Raw genomic sequence first — 20982 nt, 5'->3', positions numbered from 1 at the left:
GACATAACAACACGGGAGCCCGGGAGAAAGAAACAGAACTTCTGTCTAAGCCTGGCTTTTGAATTGGCCCCAAATGCAGTGACATTTTCTTTTTTGGCTGCTTTGAAAAAGGAGGAGAGGAGAAAATGTAGACTGTGACATTAAAGATGGATGGGGCTTAGACAAATTGAACAGCTTTGAAGGTTTCCCCAGTGCTGGGAAGGCGGAGGGCAGGCTCCCCTGCACACTTCTGGGAGAGGCAGGCTCTCTTCTTAAGCCCAGGGAAAGCTGCATAATGAAATGGCAGCTCTCAGCCCGACCCCCGGCTACAGGGAGGTTTAATATTTAACATCCTCTTGGCTGGGGAGTGCTCTGTGCTCAGTCCCCCCCACTTCCGGTTGACATTTGCAATGGAAGCTGTCAGGGCCCCTTGGAGGTGAGAGGTTGGGCCCCAGGGCAAGGCCATGTTCTGAGCTTTCTGGTCTTCTTTGGAAAGCATTTGTGGAAAGCCCTTGTCTAGCAGAGACCATATGTCCTGGGCTTGGCTCTGCTTTTTTGCGGGTGTGTGTGTGTGTGTGTGTGTGTGTGGGGTACTAGGGATTGAACTCAGGGCCACTAGACCATGGAGCCACATCCCCAGCCCTATTTTGTATTTTATTTAGAGGTGGGGGGTCTCACTGAGTTGCTTAGCACCTAGCTTTTGCTGAGGCTGGCTTTGAACTTAGGATCCTCCTGCTTCAGCGTCCATTGGGATTACAGGTGTATGTCACCTTGCCCAGAACAGAGCTGTGCTTTTAACTTTGAAACAGATTCCATTGTCTGGCTCCTCTGCGTGTGAATGGCATCCTGAAGGAGCAGAAATCCCATTAAGGAAGAACTACTGACCCATCTGTCTCGTGTTGTCTCTGGACTAATGCACCATTTGTGGTCCATGATTCTTTAATGGGAGAAGTCATAACTGGAGAAGAGAGATTAGAAAGAGGGATGAGATCAAGGCTGCATGTGACTCTGAATGGCAAGGACTTGAAGGTCACTCAAGCCCATCAGTTACCCCCAAATGGAGACTCTGATTCTATCATCCCAGAACTGGGGTCCAGAGCCAATCTAAGCTGTGTGTTGAATTCCTCTTTGACATCCCATAGTCTCCAGGCTGGCACCTTCTAAGATCTGTCTACATAAGGAAAGGTTAAAAACCAAAGGAAACCTGGGTGCTGGCGGGGCTGAAGCCCAGGCTCGTTCACAGGAAAACACACAGACCCTGATAGGAAGCAAGATTCATGAAGAACTAAAAAATACCCATCCTGGGCTGGGGATGTGGCTCAAGTGGTAGCGTGCTTGCTTGGCATGCGCAGGGCGCTGGGTTTGATCCTCAGCATCACATAAAAATAAAGATGTTGAGTCCACTGAAAACTAAAAAATAAATATTAAAAAAAAATACCCATCCTGCCTGAATGCCACACGTAGGTGCCAGTTCACAGAGGTCCTAGCTGCTGCTGGCTGCACAAAAAAATTCATGTAGCACACAGGTCAGATGGAATTTGAGTGGCTTTTTGATTATTAGTCTAGCTGAATTAACTTCTCCTGCCTTTGGGCTCTGCACCCACCACGCAACAACACAAATTGAAAAAGTGGGGTGGCAGGCAGTGGCAGTGGGGGCCGTGTTGGTGAGGGGACCATGGGGACCTTCCATCTTGTTAATGTAACACTTCCTTGTGTGATGGGAGCTGAGCGCAGCCTGTAATGAATTGCTCCTCTGGTAATCATTCACCAGCTCATGGTGACCCGGGTGTTTTTGCTGTGCTACACATTTCCAGACTTTCACAGTGACTTGTCAGCACCTAGTAAAAATGATTTGGATGCGACCCATCTCTTCGTGAGATGCCCTCCCCAGCTGCCTTTCATCTCGGTTGAAAGAAGGAGTAGGTGGGACCACCTGGAATGGAAACGGTAGACTCCGGAGCTGTGGTGTGATTCCAAGCCCATCTCATAGGCAGATGAACGCAGGCATGCCAAGTCTGTGGCACTCACGCTACGCTGAGCCACGCTCTTTGGTCCAAATGGCTCCAGAGTGGCCTCTGCCTTTTGCACCTGTTGTTCCTTGCTGCACGATGATCTCTGCAGGCAGTTTCTTTCTTTGCGAAGGCATGGGTGCAAATGGTGCTAACAATTAGGCATCTGGGCACCCCATGGGTTCTTACCAACTCTGGTGTGAAGATCCATTGATGGCGGGGGACAAGGCTATCGTCTGAGTCACAAGCGTGAGCGTCACCATCTGCAACTGTAATTCCAGCCACGTGGTCAATTGTAAGAAGGGGTTTATAACCAGCTTTTACTGCATTTGTGGATCATGATGATTAAACAACAGATGGGAAACCCAACCAAGATTTCTAATCTCTACCTCTCCGCTGATGGAGGGGGCGAGGTCTGGGGGCATCATTTCGTGGCCTCTCTCGGTGGCAGAGTCTATAATTAGGGCAGGCACTACTCCTCTGATTTTCTGCCACTGTTTTGTACACTCTTTGTTATCAGACCATGGGAACTAATTTTGGGTTTGGAAAATATGGCCCCCTGCATCCAGGGACGGTCCTAGGAAGCCCAGGGCTAAGAGAAACTTCTTAGCTAGGCATACCAGGAATAATACAGAACACCCAGTTAAATTTGAATTTCAGATAAACAATGAACACATTTTTAGTTTAAGTATGTTCCAAGTATTACATGAGAATTTTAAACAAGAGGCTTTTCAAAAATAAGCAAGATGCTTTTACATTTTTACATGACATAAAATTTATCATTTTGACCATTTGAAGTATACAATTCAGGAATAGTAGGTACATTCACAATGTACACTCACATTGCCCCTATCCATTTCCAGAACTTTTTCATTATCCCAAGCTCTATACCCTTTAAACAATAATTCCCCATTCTTTCCTCTGCCCAGCCTCTGGTAACCTCTGATCTTCTCTCTGTCTCCATAAATTTACCTAGTCTACATGCCTTTTATAAATTGAGTCATAGGATGCCTGTCCTTTCATGTCTGGCTTAATGGCATAACATTTCAAGTCCATCCATTTATAACATATGTTGGAATGTCATTCTTTTTAAGGCTGAATAATATTCCATTGTATGTATTTTTGTTGATTCATTCATCTGTTCGTGGGCATGTGTCATCGACTTTTGGCTATGGTGAACAATCTGCTATGAGCGTGGACCCACAGGTATCTGTTTGAGTTCCTGCTTTCAATTATTTTGGGTACATAGATCTGTAAGTGGAATTGTTGAATCGCATGGTAATTCTGTTTAACATTTTGAGGAATTGCCATATTGTTTTCCATCGTGGCTGCATGGGACATTTTGATTTGCTAAATCTGGCAACCCTCCAACTGTTTCAACAGAATTTTAAATTGAATATTTTATTTAACTAATTATCATATTTAAACAGAAATCAATAGTGACCATCTCCATGTTGGAACTCGTGGACATAATTTCTCAGTTCAGACTCTCAGAAAGTTATTTGCACATTTTCTACTATGCTGAAGCACAGGGAGCAATAAGCAAGTGCTCAAACACTCACCTTTGAGTCTGAACACACTGGGCAGCTTGATGACTTTTAGAGGGTGAATTTATACATCATTAATTCATTTAACAAATATTTATGCACGTGCAGTGGTATCAGATGAGAGTTGAGTGTCCCAATGCAAAAGGGAATGAGATGTCCTCCTTACCCCCACTGTTCCTGGGCTTCTACCTTTGCACAAACCAGCTCTTCTGCCTATTGACTGCCCCATGCTCTTCCTGCTTATGCAGCTCACCTAGGATGTTGGCTCCCATGAGAAATGATGCTCAGATTTCTACTTCTTCACACAGCTCTCTGCACTTTGATTGGCAGCTCCTGCCATGATTATTAGATGTGTTTATGTGGTAATTTGATTCGCCTGTGTCTGTCTCTCTCTCTCTTGACTGTAAACTTCCTGAAGACAGGGACTAGGTCATTTTGTGTTTCATCTATCATCTCCTAGCTCCTAGCAAAGCACATTATAGGCATTTAATATAAAACATGTTGATTATATAAATGGATATGGCATCAATCCCTGCCTTAAAATATAGTGGGACATAGACAGGTACGCATGACAATGCCTGTGGAAGTAGACAGTGAAGGGTTCTGGACAACAGAGCAATTCTGCTGCTGGGAAGCGAGGTTGGGAACCAGTCCCAACCCAATAGAAACCACTCCTGGATGTCAGAGCTGGGGGCTCAAAGTTCATTCTGCACAAAAGCCCATTTTACAGATGGGAAAGCTAAGATGTGTCATGCCTTCCCAAGGCCACACAGTTAGAGGCAGAACTGAACCCTGACTTCCTAAGTTCCCAAGAACCTGTCACTGCAGGTTTACCAGCCGTGCAAGAGAGCCTCCTGTCCCTTCGGCATGTTCAAGTTCAAGGGGACTTCAAAACCCTGTAAGCTTTCTTGGAGCTCCCCCAGGCATGGCAAATATCTGACTGGAAAGAGAAACACAAATGCTCAAGGGGAGGTGAGATGAGGAAACAGGTGAAGGAAGGAGGCCAATCTGGAAAGGCTGCACGCTGGCTCTGGAGCTTCACCCTGTCAGGGCAGGTGGGCAAGGCTGGGCCATGTGGACCCCAGCAGCAGCAGGCCCAGGGAAAGGCTGCACTTCAATTCCCAGTGGAGGCTGTCAGGGGCTTTGGGATGAGATTTATGAGCTGAGCCGGTTCCAAACCACAGCAACCTGGCTCTGAAGCGGTTCTGAGACACCTGGGGAGCTATGGAGGCTGCGGCTTGCACCTTACAAGGAAAACCACACTGTTTCCAGGGGAGGCTGCTTCTCCAGGTGGAGGGCAGTTCTCATTGGCTACAGCTTCCAGAGTCTGCTGGATTGGTGAGGGGTTCGGTGAAGTGGGTAGAGCTGAGCACCCCAAATCCTCACAGCTCTAATGCTGGGCCCCGGGACTGAACCTCTCTTAGTGGAGGCTTTCTGTAGAGACTTGGGTGCCTCTGATATGCAAGTGGGCCTGGCAGCCAGAGGTCAGGGCTGGCCTGTGTGGGCTCTGCATAGGCTGGGTCCTCTGTGGAGAGGGGCCCATGCTACTCTGATGTCACTTGACATCACAAGTAATGAGAAAGGTGTCAGATGCTCTCTGCCAGTTGGGACACATTTTCTTAGCAAAAGGGTGTCTCTTACAGAGTGCTGGTAACCCTGCAGTGACAGGAACAGCACACACACACACACACACACACACTTCCTTTCAGAGAAAGGAGAGGAAACAGGTGTCATTCTCTGGATAAGCTGTGAGGCAATTTGGCTCAGGGCTCCCTTGGAGGTCTCTGACTCAGGTCTCCAGAGAGAACTTGGAAGGCACATACTTCCGCCAGGAGACTCCTCTCAGCATCAGTGAGAAAACACCAGGAATGACAAGGAGAGTTGGGGAGCTGCTCGGGAGGCTCAGGAGTTCTGAGGTGGGAATTCAGGGCCAAGCTCTGCCTTTGCCTCAGCCTTGGGCGGCCATTGGGCTCTTAAGACCCAGCCCATTTTGTTGCTGATGGGAATGGGTGTGCAAGTAACCATGAGGCCCTTGGGTGGGTGGCAGGGTGGCTCTGGGGACCCCAGGTACATTTTCTTTTCTGGCCACCACACTCCCCCTAACCCCCCACCTCACACCCTGTTTCCTGGGGAAAACCTTGGTCCCAGGAGCTCTATTTGGCTCAGCCTGGGATAGAGCCTGAAGCTTTTGAGAACTGAAATAGTCATCTTTCCACTTCTCCAGGAGCCCCTCCCGCACTCCAACCTCACCGCCAACGTTGAGGGGCAGAAGCGGCCTCAGCGTCCAGATGGGTCCTGTTTCCCTCAAGGATGGGCCTGTTCCAACTGCATTTCACTGGCCTGCCTGCCTCCCCTGAGGGTTGTGTAAACATTTCCAGAAGATACAGATAAGAAGAAGAAGAAGAAGAAAGATTTATGTAAACACTAGATGCCTAGGGACTAGAAGTATTATTAGTTTATTAGACTTTTTAAAATACCCAATAACTCAACCGAAGGAAAGAAAAAAATGTGCTTTCGTTTTAACTTCTCTTGTTGCTTGGTCAGGAATACCGGAGAACCAGGCATCTCAGGAGCCTGGTGACAACGCAGATCACTAGAGGGGCAAGAAGGGTCCATGTAGAGGTTTGTCGGTGGTGATGTCACTGGCCCATGAGGAATGGTGGGGTAGGGCTCCCCTTCCATCAATTCAGAAAAGCCCAAGAGTGGGGCAGGTTGGAGAGCACCCCCAACTGCAGCCTTCGGGGTGTTAGAGTCTGTAAACAAGTCAAAAATAACACCTGGCATTTTGCCAGGGGAATGTTAGAGTTCGTAAACAAGTCTGGATGGTGCCTGGCAAAATGCCAGAGGGAGTGGTTTGAGAAGTAACAAAAGCGAGCCATTAAGTGTGGAGATTCCTTATTGGTTGACTGATGTATCTAGTTTATGCTAATTAGATAAGCTCTGTGGAATGTATAAATACTGCTCCTGTCCTGCAATAAACGGCTCCTACTCCTGCTGTATCAACGTACACAAGTTATTCGTCACCCCCCGGTTATTTTGCTGCAGCCGTACCCCCTGGTTATTTTGCTGCAGCCGTACCCCGGCACTTCGGTGCCCTGTGGCCTGGTTCTGACCCGACCCCTGGCACTTCTCCCTCGTTGATCACGTTCCTGTTGCTCTGTGTTCCCAAGATCCTTTCCATAGCACAATCTTTATACGTTGCGCATTCAATTTGCCAAGCTTTTCCTGGGCATCCTGCTTAGCTCACCCCTCCTTATCCCTTCAGGCTTTAGGTTAGGTATCACCTCCTTTGAGAGGCCTTCTGTGATTGTCCATCCAGAGGAATGATCCTAGACTGATTTCTATTGGAGCTCCCTTTAATTTTCTGATAGAGCTATTATCACACGGACTGGGACCAGAGCTTATTTTACATGTTTGTCCATTTGCTTTCTGTCCTCTTGACTAGAGTGTAAAATCAAAAAATATTCAAAAACTTTTCCTCAAATAAATTATTCAATCAGATTTCCTTTCAGGCGTGAATGATGTGGGACAAGTTCAGCTCTGGCTTACAGCTTCCACAGGGAGGGGATTCCTAGTCAAGTTTTTCCTCCTCCTGGCCTGGGGACTTACTATGCTACCTGGGAGTATACCTGGCCTCCTTTCACTATCACTGGCCAAATTCTGGTTTGTTTTATACCTACTAATCTTAATCACTCTCTGAGGACAGGATAATTTAAATTTCCCCTAGACCAGTGGTTCTTAAACTTGAAAGTGCATCAGAATTTCCTGGTGGACTGGTAGAAACATAGATCCCTAGGCTCTGCCCCCTGAGCTCCTCATTCATCTTGTGGGATGGAGCACAAGAATATGCATCTCTGACAGGGGCCCAAGGGATGCTCCTGCTGCTGGTCTGAGACCACACTTTAAGAAGCACTGTCATAGATGTTGGAATCTCCAGACATTGACAATTTAGAGTTTGAGTAGAAAGATGGCCTCAAAGATTCTAAAACTGCAAGGCCTGGCAATGTTGAGAGAAGAGGTATGTTTGTAGGGATCATAACTTGTGAAGTCTACTAGGTAGCACTTAAAAAGTGGCCCATCTGGCCAGATAGCCTGTTACCCATCCCCATAATGAAATGAAATGAATGAAATATATTCATTTTATAAAAATCCAATCAGCCAATCAACCCACTGACTCCAATGTTGGGAAGCATTGTCTCTTAAGGGATGAGTGTGTGGTCCCCAAATTCATATGAAGCTGTAACTCCCATTGCAGTGGTATCAGGAGGTGAGGCCTTGGGGCAGTATTGGTTTACATGAGGTTGTAAGGGTAGGACCCTCATGGAAGGGGGGTTTAGTACCCTCAAAGGAGGAAGATGGCCAGATTGCTGTCTCTACAGCAAGGCCAAATGCTACCCACAAGTTAGGAAGAGGCCCTCACCAGACCCTGAATCTACTGGTGTCTTGAACTTGGACCTGAAGCCTCCAAAACTGTGAGCAATGAAAGTTTAAGTGACCCAGACTGTGGTTCTCTTATAGCAGCCCAAGCTGATGAAGCCAAGGTGTGTCCCAGGACATGAGGCTTTCAGTGGTAAAACTCAGGAAAGTCTCCAGCATGCTTGGACAATTTGGTCACTCGAATCCCATGTTTCTTTGTTTCCAATAAAGAAAATGCAGAAAAATGTCTCTGGTATAATGTTTATTTAAATAGCAATCTTAAAAAGGCTTTATACAAATCATATAAACACAGTTTGACATTGTTGTTTATTTTTTACATTGAAGAATCACAGTAAAAGCTCTCAAGTTCCCGTGATCTGGCTCAGCCAGCAAATGGTCGAATACCTTTAACTGCAAATCCAGGAAAAGTTAACCTTCTGTATGACAGTTTAACTTTTCCCCTTGTTTCCTTGTCATTCATGCTCATTCCGTGGACCCTCATTCCTGTCAACTCCCCAAACCCACCCAAGAGAGAAAGCAACCCTGTGGCCCTGTTGACCGCCTAGTCCAGGAGAGCATGGAGGTAATATGTCATTCAGTACAAGGCAGAAAAGACATCAATACTGTGAGTTGGGCTTCCCAAAGGGAACAGTTCAAGGAAACGGGTCAGCTAGCCTACCTGCAGATAAAGAAAACAAACGCACCAAGGTGTCCCCTGGCCAAGTTAGAATCGCACCCAGCTGTCTTCCTTCAAGTCTTACGACAGACCAGCCTCCAGCCTTGGTGAGGTATCTACATGTAGCCCTGGGGACCTGCTTCTGTTCAGCACACAGAGCCCAGTTAGGGCCTTAAATCAACCAATGGTGAATATGGATGCAGGACTTTCAGAGAGATGCAGGTTGAGTTGTACATAACTTACAGGTGAATTGCAGGCCTGAGACAGGGCTGGTCTTTGGAAAATCATAATAAAATGGCCCACTGGGCTGGAGAGGGCCAGGACTCTCAGTGAGGGCTTTGAACTTCTCTTCTTCTGTGGGCTGCTTCTGGAAATCACTAGGACTCCCAAGCTTTCTGAACACTGAACTGCATGAGAGGGTGAAGAGGAGGGTGAGCTAATTAAAAACTTTGCTTCTACTCTATGCCCGACTCAGGGGGCACTGAACACTAAGCCCTTGGGGCTTGACAGCTTTTCACCTCTAACTACCACTGTGCCAACGAGTGCCGAGATCAGCAGTTATACTCGGGGGCCCTAGGTCAAAGTCACAACACCACCACTGTGTCCCACATGACCATTCACATACACAGTAGATACAGAGAACTCAAAGGCGCGCAAAGACACACACACGTGAATAAATAGCGGTCCGTATGAACTCTCCCTCTCTGCGTACAAGACACTGTGACATTACTATCTGAACTAGCATTTTCACGAGTTAACATGTAAAGGAACCAGCCAGTCCCATCCACCCTTCCCCTTTCACCTGGGTATGAGACAAATGAAATTGTGAGTGACCATAGCAGCAAAGATGGTCCGTGAATTCAGTTTACCATTGATATGCGATAGGCTGGGAATACTGGTTGAGTTTTAAGCATATTTCCAGCACTCAGGCAATCCTTAGGCATTAGTACAAAACCAAGATTTGGATCTCGATGTGGACAATCTTATCCTTCACACAGTTTCATTCTATCCCTGACGCCTCCCTTTCTAGAGTAGTTGAAGTCATCTAGGGATATGACTACCCCTCGGATAGCAGGGCTCATTCCATAAGTAGGATCAGTGGTGAGTTGTGGGAACAGGGAATGGAGCCATTGGGGTTGGGGAAAGAGGAATGCCTTAACTTGAAAGATATTCATGATTTCTACATAGAGGGAAAATACATTTTTCTTCAATTTTTTTTTCAAGGCACTTAATAAAAAAACACAGAAACTGGTGTGTGTGTGTGTGTGTTTGTGTGTGCATGTGTACACACGTGTATGAATAAGAATCTCTCTCTGGGGCAGTGTGGTTAGCTGTTGATCCACAGTGCTTGCAGACTGCTCATGCATATCCATGCTCTGACTCCTAGAAGGCTGGTGTGTGACCCAAAAGAGAAATCAGTGTTTTCCAGCCTATCAAAGAGACTGAGCCACCAAAGTACCTTCATCAGCACTGCTCAGCTTTGCCATCACATGACCACCGAGGCTGGCATCTCCTTCTCCTTTCTGGCCAGCACTCAGCAGTTATCTCTCACCCGTGGAGAATACAGCCAAGAGCCTGTCTTTTCTTACCTGGTCTCTGAGAATATCAAACAGAGCTATTTCTTGGCACTTAGAGACCTGAAAACGGTGTGCGTATGTGTGTGTACACGTGTGCAATGCACACATATGTGACATGAACATGTTTTAGAAGAACAAGGAGGAGGGAAAAGAAAAGGCAAAACCACCAGCTGAGGCCCCACCAGGAAAGCCTCCCAGCCACCAACTCTGGGTCTCGATTTAGCGAATGGCTCCTATTCACAAAGCACTTTAAGGCTCGTCCGCTTTGCATGTGGAGGTGCGTCTATGGATTCTGATGTGTGAAGTCTCCTTTCTGGTTTGTTTTAATTCACATATTAAGAAAGAGTTGTTCAAGCTGACCCTAAAATGGCAATTTTCCCCTGGATAAAAAAAGTTAAAGGCAACAACATCCTACTAAATGCTAGGACTGGAAACGGCAGCTTGTCAGGTTGGCTGGCAGAACCTACACCACAGCAAATCCCTTAGGTCGCATGACCAGCAGAGGATGGGATAAGCTGGACGGCGCTTTTTGTTGTTGTTGTTGTTGTTGTTTTGTTGAGTTTTATTCTCAAGATGGGAAGGCTGAAAAGACCCCTTGCTTTTCAAGTGCTGATTGGAAAGCAAAAATGGAGAATGACAATCACATTCCTCTTTTCTGTTGGAGAAGTCATTCTGCCTCTTTGAGTTGCTCACAGACCAAAGAAATAAAATATAATAATAATAATAACAAACTCACAAACGAAATAGAACTGTGACCCCCAAAGAGATGAGCTCCTGCTCATCTGTCCCAGCAGAGAACACGGCCTGCTCCTGCAATGACTCAGCCCTTGCCGGGCGAGGTGGGTAATGACCCCCTTGGCGGCTGCATCTCTCTCCTTCCCTTGACTCGCCTGTCTGTCCTGTCCATACCTTCGGTATTCTGGATTGGTTTGATTGAGATTATGGCATTCAGTTTCCAAAGGAAAAAAAATGTAATCTTCACCAGCCCCTCTCTCTGGAATGAAACGTCAGACGTGATTCTGGTGCAATCCGTCACGCCTCCGAGCAGCACTTCTGGTGGTTCATCTTGACCTTGTGCTTGAGGCCATCGTAGAGCTCGAAGTTGTAGTTCTCCAGTGTCGTGCAGCTGCGGGAGCTCAGGCCTGAGTAGGAACAGGTGCAATAGAGCAGGAGCCCCGCGCAGGTGGCCCCCAGGAGCACGCCCAGTGAGCTCATGGCGATGATGGTGATGAGGATGGGATCCAGGGTGTAGAGCCAGCTCTTTTCTTTGTCAGCAGAGGAGGCTCCAGCCCCTGAGGTTGGGGAGGAAGAGTTGCTCCAGTCCACCTCGTATTCATCTGTAATACAGAACAGAAGAAATGGTAGGCACTGCTTAACTCAGGGAGAAGCACCGGAGCCTCCAGCCCTGAGGCTCTTTGGAATACAGTGCAGAAGAGCAGGAACTTGGGACCTGCACTGCCTAGGTTCAAAGCCCACTATTGCGGGTCCCAGCTGTGTCATTTTGAGTAAGTTACTTAACCTGCCTTTCCCTCTGTTCTCTCATCTGTAAGATAGGAACATTTATAGGTCACTGGGTGATTATTAGGTGAACTTATTTATCAAATCTTGGTGTCTGGCTCATAGTGACTATCTAAGTATTTGCTATTTAAATAATTTGGCTCACATTAGGTGTACTCAGGTTATTTATTTATTTTTTGTGCTGTCGAGGATGAAATCCAGGGCCTTCCACATGCTAGGCGAACCACTGCCGCTGAGCTATGCCTGCAGCCCTCGGATTTTCACAGAACCGTCAGGGTGCCTTTGGAGCACATGCATAGCTGTTTTCTCTCTTTGCCTTCTCATCTCTCACTTCCAGCTGCTTCAGTTAAATCCAATGACAGGCTGGGATTATTTTCGCATGACCAGCTTCCCAATTTAGATCTCCTGGCCATATAAGCAGGAGATTTTTTTTTCCCCAGCAACTAGACCTTTCTTGACATGCATACCTCTCTGTTAAAGGTTAAATTGCCCCCCAACCCCAATTCATGTTGAAGTTCAAACCCCCAATATTCAGAATGCAATCTTACGTAGAGAGATAGGGTCTTTATAGAGATAATCAAGTTAAAACAAAGCCATTAGGGTGGGCTCTAATCCAATGGCTATTCTCATTATTGAAAGGGAAAACTTAGACATGGACATGCATGGGAAACACTATGCAAACATGCCAGAGAGAGAGGCCTGGTACAGACCCTTTCTTTAGCCCCCAGAAAAAAACCCAACCTTGTCTACATCTTGATCTTGGACTTTTAGCCTCCAGGACAGTGAGAACATACATTTCTGTTGTTGAAACAATTTGTGGTATTGTTATGGCCACCCTGCAACACTAATTCTAGAGTGTGTGACCAAGCCATGACCACATCCAGGGCCCATTTCCTTAGGATCTCCTTAGAACTCTGAAAAGGGAAGGGTGATACTGTAATTTTTTGGATGGTGAGGAAACTGAGCTTTATAGAAGGGAGGTGACCAGGTAACTCACTCCAGGCACAGAGTAAGCAAGCAGTTGAAGTAAGAATAGGAACCAGGCTTTCCGCATCCTCATTCCTTGCTCTTCCCACTCCCTCTCAGTGTTTCTGCTGCTTGATCTACTGCAGGCTCCCTGTGCAGGTCAGTTGTGCACTTCTGTCCATAAAAGGAGTGTTGGCCAGGGTTTTGCAGGGAGAGCCTGCAGCTGGTTCACAAGGTGCTGTTTGGGTTTGTCACTCCAGTTTCTATAACTACACTTGAAGTTTTTGATTAAGGTCAGGTTAAAAGCAGCTGCTCTATAAACGGCTCTTCTGAAATGCATCCATCTCAGTCTGAAGTTGTTCTTTGAGTGGAATTGTGCTGTTGAGTGTTAGGGAGACCAACTCTGGCACTCAGAGAAGCCCAGGGAGACCTGTGCCCTTCTGAGCCAAGAGGGGAAATTATATGTGCATGTTTGCTCAGCAGCTGTCCAGCTGGGACACTGGCTTAAGCCTCTTGAAGTATGTGCATTTGAAGTTCAGAAATAAAGCTTGGAATAAATATGCAAATAGGAAATGAGCAGTGTGGAAAAGAAACCTAAATCTTTTTGTGTGTGTGGGGGGTGGGTGGGGGGGGTTTACCACTGATCTACATCTCCAGATCTTTTTATTTTTTATTTTGAGACAGGGTCTTGCTAAGTTGCTTAGAGTCTTGGTGAGTTGCTGAAGCTGGCCTCAAACTTGTGATCCTCCTGCATCAGCCTCCTGAGTTGCTAGGATTACAAGTGGGTGCCACTGTGTTTGACAGAAACCCAAATCTTCAACATGCAAGAGTTGGAGTCTTGGATAGTGTAAGAAAGGTTTCCCCCAGCTTGGGGAACCAGATACCACAGCTGGCCTTGGAAAACATTCACACTCATGCTCATTCACTCAGGTTTTTTTCGGGAGGTCACCAGGGGTCAAACAGTGACCACCATAGAGGAGCTCGCTTTTCACTTCTGAAGGATTTATCCAGACTTAAAGTCCATAGCTGGAGAAAGTTGCCAGAAACAGGGGGACCTGTTTCTGATTAAGCAGAGGAGACTCAAACTTTCTAAATCTCTCAATTTGACCTTGACAAAGGAAATTGATGTTTTGTTCATCCTTCTTGGGACTCTTTTCATTTATATTTCTCCAATTCTCTGGGCATCAATTTTTTTGATGTCTTTATAGCCAAACATAAATTTCATGATTATCTGCTACATCCCAGCAATACTCACCATCAATTTCGTCTTCATAGCCCTCTCTCCCGTGTATTTCTGGGATGTCCACTATAATGAAAAGGAAAACAAACAAACCAAGCTATAACAAGAAGTTCTCTCAGGGCAACCAAAAGGCAGAAATGCAACCTTTTTGAGAATGATTGTCCATTATGATGGGCAACAGGAGAGTCACGTCCATTTCTAGATCCTTTAGTATATACAGTACGGGATCATTTCTCCTGCAAATGATCTGTCTTCCAACAACAACCAGAAAAGCAGAAATGATAAGAAAGATCAGGTCTTAAGGACTAAATAAGCCCTGACACTTGTGTCTCTACAATAACTGTGATTCATTACCAGTACAGGTTTGGGTTTTATCTAAGGCACCTTTGGTGGCATCTTATGTGCATCATCAGTCTCCATTAGGATATGTCCACTTAGTGTAGCGAACTGCATCTCATTGTATGCATACATCCAAGTGGACACAAAGCACCGGAATCTTTCTCCTCTGGATTTCGAAGAAGCCTATGGTAATTTAAGGAAGTCTTGCTTCATTGTTGTATGTTTTAATGTAAGACTAGAACTGGAATAAATGTCGTAATGTCTGTCCACCTTCACATATCTGTGCTAATATCTCCTGTCTTTCCTCCCCCAACCATTTTTCTTATTGGCTTTCTTCACAGTTTAGAATAGTCAAAATGGGCATCCAATCTGACTAGTCCCGGCTTGAATAGAGCTAAGTTAATTTACTCCGAACTTTTTCAGTATTATCACTGCCTATCCTTTTCTTTTTTATGATAATTTTTTTACAGGTGGATAATACATGTCTTTCTAGCCACAATACAGTCCATCTTATAGAAATCAGAGCCAATGAAAATTACCTGTCCAAAATGGTAAAAGATTTGAAAAAGAGAATTGAACATGTGGCAAAGAGCAGGATCTTATCATTTCTTACTATCTCTCAAGCTAATTGTGACTTCCCACGCTGTCAGATGGTCCCAGTGAATGCATGTGGCACTTTAGGAGTTTTCTTCAACCCAAAGTCAGATGAACAACCTTGAAGATAGCCTTCAAAATCCCAAACAGCTAAAGTATCAAATGAGGGGAAGAAAAGAACTTTAGACCACCCCGAACATCTTGATCATCAACAGTACACCTCAGAGAAGATCTGCTTGACCATGGATGGAGCTAAGACTGATCCATCACTGTCACACTTGACATTCAGTCTTTCCTAGAGGGGGTGGTTTTAATCATATTGGAAGTCTTCTTCACTCCTGGCCAAAGTACTGAAGCACAGCGTCTTGCCTTCAGTGTCTAGTAAGGGATGTAAAGAACAACTTGCCAAGACCCCACTTGAAAAGACCAAGGAGAGGTGGTGCCAATCCTCCCTAAATCCAGCCACTCCTGGCAGGTTTGTAGCACAGCTACAGGCACCCACAGGCCATGCCAGCTTTCCCACCTCAATGCCCATCTCCTGCATTATTCTCCAGGCTCCTACAAAGCAGGCTGTTTCCTTGGAATGAAGATAGGAACACGATTCAACAAGAGGTAGGTGGTATCTGTCACAGGGATCAAATTGAGCTTGTGAAAGTCAATATGTTTTTGTTTTTTTCATGTGTGTGTGTTTTTAACCTTATTAAAAGAAGAGAAAATGGAAGAAAACTGTCACAATTCCAACAATTAATTGTTTCAATGGGATGCTTATATGTCTTAATATCTTCATGGTTACAGATGCAGAACATTGGAATACGAATATGTGAATCAGACAGGACAAGAACTGTATGGCTTCTGCCAGTTTGACTTGTGGGCCAAATCCTGTTCTTGTTTTTAGGGATCTGGGCTCTGCCAAGGATGTGGCGAATTCTTGGATGCTAGAATGTCATCTTGCTCCATCTCACACCCTCAGGGAAGATTTAGGACACTATTGATCACGGGCTGGAAATGAAGGAAAAAGGGTAAATGGATGGTAATGACTGAGAACATTTTATCCCAGGAGGTGACAGCCTCTTGTCTGGAGGCAGAGGACTGGACGAGATGATTTCCCAGGAATTGGCCCGTTTCTAGGTTTCTATGGAATCAATTGCTCAGATGCAGCTGTGATTTCTGCACCTGGAGAATCAAAGGCCACTTCAGGTGAGGAAGAATGCCTCGGCAGCTTGACTTGTCTTTTTCTTTAATCACCGCTCCCAGGAGTTTGGGTGAGTGAGAAGGGGTCGAAAAAAGGATAAGTTAATCAACATTTTCAAAAAACGCATCTGTTCACCAAGCCTTAAAGAAAGAACAGCACACTGGGGAAAACCCAAATAAAAGGAACATTTGTACAAAAAGCAATTTACTTTGATAGCAATTTTCTCTAGTCCCTTTGCTCATATTCTTGATATCTGTGTTTGATTAAGAGCATTCTCTCTCAAAAGCCTCTTTGCCCTTCATCAGCCACTTTCCTTTTCTGCTAGTCTGTTTCCTCAAGATGCTCGCAGGAAGAAATATGGTCCTCCCACTGGGTCTCTGTAGTTCTAGAAAGGAAAGGTAAGCGGGGTATGGGGGGTAGTTACCAAGAGGGAAGGGGGTGAGGGTACTGGCTCTTTTGTGGGATAGGAGGAATGTTTCTCAAGGCAGAGTGTGAAGCAGCACTCCCGAGGAAAGGGGAAATGGCAGCCATAAGATGGTGCACCCAGCTGGGTGAAGTGAGGGCAGATATCAGGAAACAGCAGGAGACAGGGACAAAGACTTAGAAGTTTACTTAAAGGGGGGAAAACTTGGAGAAGAACTTCTAAGACTCTGTTTCAGAGGTTGGGTGTGTTTGCGGGTGTGAGATGGGTTAGGGAGAATGGAATGGGCCACACCTCTGCAAGAGCACAGGCCAGGAATAGATAGATCTTACCACCCACGTTGAGTTCTACTTTGAAACTTTTTGCTCACATGACCCTGTTTTCTTCTTGGCCTCTGTGTGCAGTCAAACTCAGGTCAGCTTGAGCTAACTCTCAAATGCTGTATTAGGATCAGTGGGGGGCCACCAAGTTTGCATTCTGGTTCTCTGAGTGGGTAGGATACTGTCACAACTACCACTACTTCATTCTAACAGAAACTAAGCATCTGCCTTGTTTGGGATCCTAGCTGGCCGGATGTACACTCTCCAGTTGTTTGCCTGTATCACTGGCTCATCACTTTGGTGGGAACTCATGGGGGCTTCTCATGAATGTGAAGATGTGGTACTATGAAATTTGGGGCTTCATATTTCCATGATAGACATCCCAGAAAGAGATGGCTGAATGACATCCTTCTTCAAGGGGCTGTCTTCACTAATCAATTAACCAATCAACCAACCATCACTTACAAAAAGGGCTTACCAGGGGGTCCAGAAACCACACTGAGGACATTGGGAAATAAAGATGTATGGGACCAGGTGTCTACCATCTTGGCTTTAGGTGTTATTGGAAAGCAAAGCCTCCCTATGCCAAAATAGCATGAAATAAAGGGAGGCAAAGTGGAGGGGTCTCCGTGTGCTGCTGGAGTCCAGGGGAAGAGACTGGGCAAATGAGATTAAGCCACTGTCAGCAGGGGACATGTGAAAGTGAGGAGGAGGATGCTTCAAAATTAAGGCTTCTACATGATGGGGCTGGGGGAGGTCTATCTCCTTATCTTTGATAGGAATGCTTTCCAATATGGCACCCGAACCATTTCACCTACACACCGGTCTCTTGGTTTTTGGCTCATATTCGTTTGTATGAGACTAAGGAATAAAAAGAGATTGTTTTGCTCGGCTACAAATCTTACAGCCTGTATTTATCCACATGAGAGTCTCTGCCCAGCCCTCATCTCTTCCACCAGCTGCTGCAGACCAGCACAGTGAGAGGAGGATATGAACTGGGGATGACTGGAAAGGTGTGGGACAGAGTTCGGGCAGAGTTGTCATTGCTTCAAAACAAAAACAACCCAACTCAACAAAACCCTGACCAATTTTCATGTTGAAATCGAAATCTCAGGCTGGAGAGTCCCCTTGTTTTCCCACGTGTCCCTTCTCTTTGCATGATGGAGACATAAAGCAGGTACTTGGTGAAGAGTGACTCAAGGCCTCACCCACATGCTGTTGCTCTGAATTTTCAGAGTGAAAGAGAGCTCAGTGGCTAGTTAATAAAACACCCATGAACTATCCCGTTTCAGGAACTCCTTCACCTTAGAAGAGTCAAGTGTTCTCTGGTGTCTTGGTCAGTAGATTGCAGCACTATGGCACAAATGGTGAGCAGACCCCGCCAGTCACAACCGGAATCTCCTCTAATGAAATACATTCTCCTTGAGGGGTCTGGAACCCTGCCTACTGCATAAGACCACACATGCTATTCAGGGGAACCACCCCCATGACACTCCAACCTGCGGCTGGGAAATTCCCACTGAGTGTGATGTAGGTCCAACAAGATGCACTCTCTATAGTCCTTCCTCTTTTCCTCTCCGTCTCTCCCAACACACACACACACACACACACACACACACACACACACACTCTATTTATCTTTCCTCTCACCCTCATTTTTTCCTCCTTTCTTCTAAATTAGGACTCTTTGGGGGCTAGCATTCCTTCAATAGTTTGCTTTTCTGCAGTTTCTTACAGAAAACCCACAGCCTCCACTTACACCATTTGTTATACTGTGGTCTTCTGTGAGTGTGTTGGCCTTGACAGCATTCTGTTTACTTTCTGCATTATAAAAGGAGCTTAGAAAGATTGCCAGGGGAGTGAGCAGTTGCTCCAAAACACTGGCTTCTTTTAGATAAATAATTGAAGATGGTCCATCCCTGGGTCACTTGTACGCAGATCATTTCAGGTCAATGGTATGCGTTGGTTTTCTTTGAAGAGTCCTTCCCATGCCAACTCTGAACTGTGGATTGGAAGGCCAGGTTTGCCATCTGGAATTCGTAGCAGAGACATACTGCAGACTTCTCGGAATGAGCATCACCCTGTACCCAGAGGGAGACGTGTAGCTGCCCTGGATTAGGATCACGTGTCTGCTCCTCCGAGCTTTCATAAGTCTCAGTGTGCTCCCTGCTCTAGAATTCTATCGTCTTTATGGGGAAAAATGAGAATGGCATGAGGGCCTTTGGATTGATAAGGCTGGTTGAAGCACATGAGGGGAATTCTAAACTAAGGGGCTCCATCACCCCACACTGCTCACTGCTCCATTCTTCACCCCAGCTCCAGCCTTTCCTGGAAGGGGTCACTCGGAAGTCATCTGTCTCACGGGAAAAGAAGACCATAGAAAGGACAGGCAAAGGGAACCCATGAGGCTCCATGTTTTCAGTATGTGCCCATTTGAGCAGGACCCAGTTCTATTAATTGGAGACCCAGGAACTGACAAAATGGGTCACTTGTGCTTCCCCTTACTTTTAAGTTGGGCTCAGAAAACTTCATGGAAAGTCAGCTTTCGCATGTTTACTTAGCTCACCAAACTTCAACCAGCCTTCAAAGGATGGAAGAGCCTCTTACACCTCGAAAACCACTGAAATCATTCATTTTTCATAGGTACCAGGTTATCATCGCTGCTACTTTCAAGATGAAGTTGAAGAAGGAGGGCAGAAAGATCCAATAAGTCATCGAACGCATCAGCAGCAGAACTGAGATTAAGCCACAGATTTTCAACACCTTGTTTGGGGCCTGTGATTTATTTAGGATAAGCTCTTGGCCACTTAGAGCCTTTGTTAAATTTGATTCCAAGTTCCTGAACCCCCTGAGCCAGCTAAATCACTGGATCGTTCAGATGGGAGTAGCCTTCAGAAAAATTCTCTCAGCCATTCTGTTTTAATCCCAGCAGGAAACATCACTGAGATCTCAATAAACCAGAAATAATGAAGGACTAAGGAGATATTTCTTGGCACTTCAAAATGTTTAATTCAGTTTAGCATTTACTATTGGCTGAAGGTCCTCCCTCCCTACCACACTTAATTTCCCTAATTCAGTTAGTTCATCCCCAGTTGCAGTGAGGAGCCAAAAGTTCAGATGTCGATCTAAACTTTGCCAAGTCTCCTCCGTTAGAAAGTCAGGCTACTTGAGAGCGGTTCATCCCTTGCTGGGTTTGGCTTGAGTCTTGAAACCCACCAGAAGATCCTTTATCATGGATTTTTATCTCTTGAGCTACAGCCAAATCTATACAAGGTCATGGAAAATAAGTTTTTAGAGTTTTTCATGTGGTTTCAAGTGGGAAAAGGGAAGGGGGCTTAGTATGAGATTATTGGTAGAGTGTGATCTTGAATGTAGTCATTATTTTCTATGATTTTTAGTTGAATAATGAGAAGAAAACACTAAAAAGATTTGGAAATTCTGACTGCAGACAAGAAGGCTGTGTGAAATGACCTAATAATACACTCAAGTGTGGAGGCGGATGAGCTAAGCTGGGGCCAGTATGCCTCCACTGAGTCCCAACAATGGCATGAAAAATAGGAGAAAGGCAGCCAGTGAAATGTGTAGCTATAAAGACAGGCTTCACAATTGTGCAGGCAGGAAAACCCCGGCAATACTGAAGGGAGAAAGTTCTGGAATCTCTCTCTCTCTCTCTCTCTCTCTCTCTCTCTCACACACACTTTTTTTAACTCTATCTTTGAAAAACCCAGAGCAGTTCTCTATCCCTATAAAGTAGATGGAACAAGAAATCGGCTCTTTGCGCATCTTTTCTCGGTCACTTTCTAGGAGGGTATGAAGGTGGGAGAAACACAGCAAACTTCAGGGAAAAAAGTGTTGTCTCCTCTCCTTTCTTATTTTTTTCCACAAGATGTAAGGGGAAAAAATTTTTACAACTTTATTTTTCTGGGAGCTTTTCCCAGCGGACTTTGACATTTCTCCTCTCCTGCAGTCCCAACATGAAGAGGTGCACTGTGATGGTTTAGATATGAAGTGTCCCCCCAAAAGCTCATGTAAGACAATGCAAGAAGGTTTAGAGGTGAGATGATTGGGTTATGGGAGCCTTAACCCAGCAAGTGAATTAATCCCCTGATGGGGATTAACTGGATGGTGACTGTAGGCAGGTAGGGTGTGGCTGGAGAAGGTGGGTCATTGTGGATATGTCTTTGGGGT

General features: G+C 45.7%; 1 protein-coding gene and 1 long non-coding RNA gene across 3 annotated transcripts in view; one reads left to right on the top strand and one right to left on the bottom strand.

Annotated features, from left to right (window-relative positions):
• Positions 1 to 377: 377 nt before the first annotated feature.
• Positions 378 to 5938, top strand: LOC124105771 (uncharacterized). The gene is made up of 3 exons (XR_006855862.2): positions 378 to 415; positions 1794 to 2283; positions 5760 to 5938. It is a non-coding gene; the product is annotated as an uncharacterized LOC124105771 (long non-coding RNA).
• A 2260-nt stretch (positions 5939 to 8198) lies between these two features.
• The window catches only part of Nrp2 (neuropilin 2), a 115540-nt gene continuing 102756 nt past the window's right edge, over positions 8199 to 20982 (bottom strand). For both annotated transcript variants that reach the window (XM_046462946.2, XM_046462947.2), the window contains exons 16-17: positions 13944 to 13994; positions 8199 to 11541 (exon numbers count right to left, since the gene is read on the bottom strand). In XM_046462946.2, the coding sequence (XP_046318902.1) occupies positions 11237 to 11541; positions 13944 to 13994 (356 nt within the window). In that variant the 3' untranslated portion in view covers positions 8199 to 11236. The remainder of the gene's footprint in view (positions 11542 to 13943; positions 13995 to 20982) is intronic.

The sequence above is a fragment of the Marmota monax genome, unplaced genomic scaffold (genome assembly GCF_021218885.2).
Source record: "Marmota monax isolate L192 unplaced genomic scaffold, Marmota_monax_Labrador192_F-V1.1 WCK01_AAM20220418_F8-fsc00095, whole genome shotgun sequence".
Taxonomy (NCBI): domain Eukaryota; kingdom Metazoa; phylum Chordata; class Mammalia; order Rodentia; family Sciuridae; genus Marmota; species Marmota monax.
Note: the sequence above shows the minus strand (reverse complement) of the source record. Positions and strands in the feature narration are given on the sequence as shown.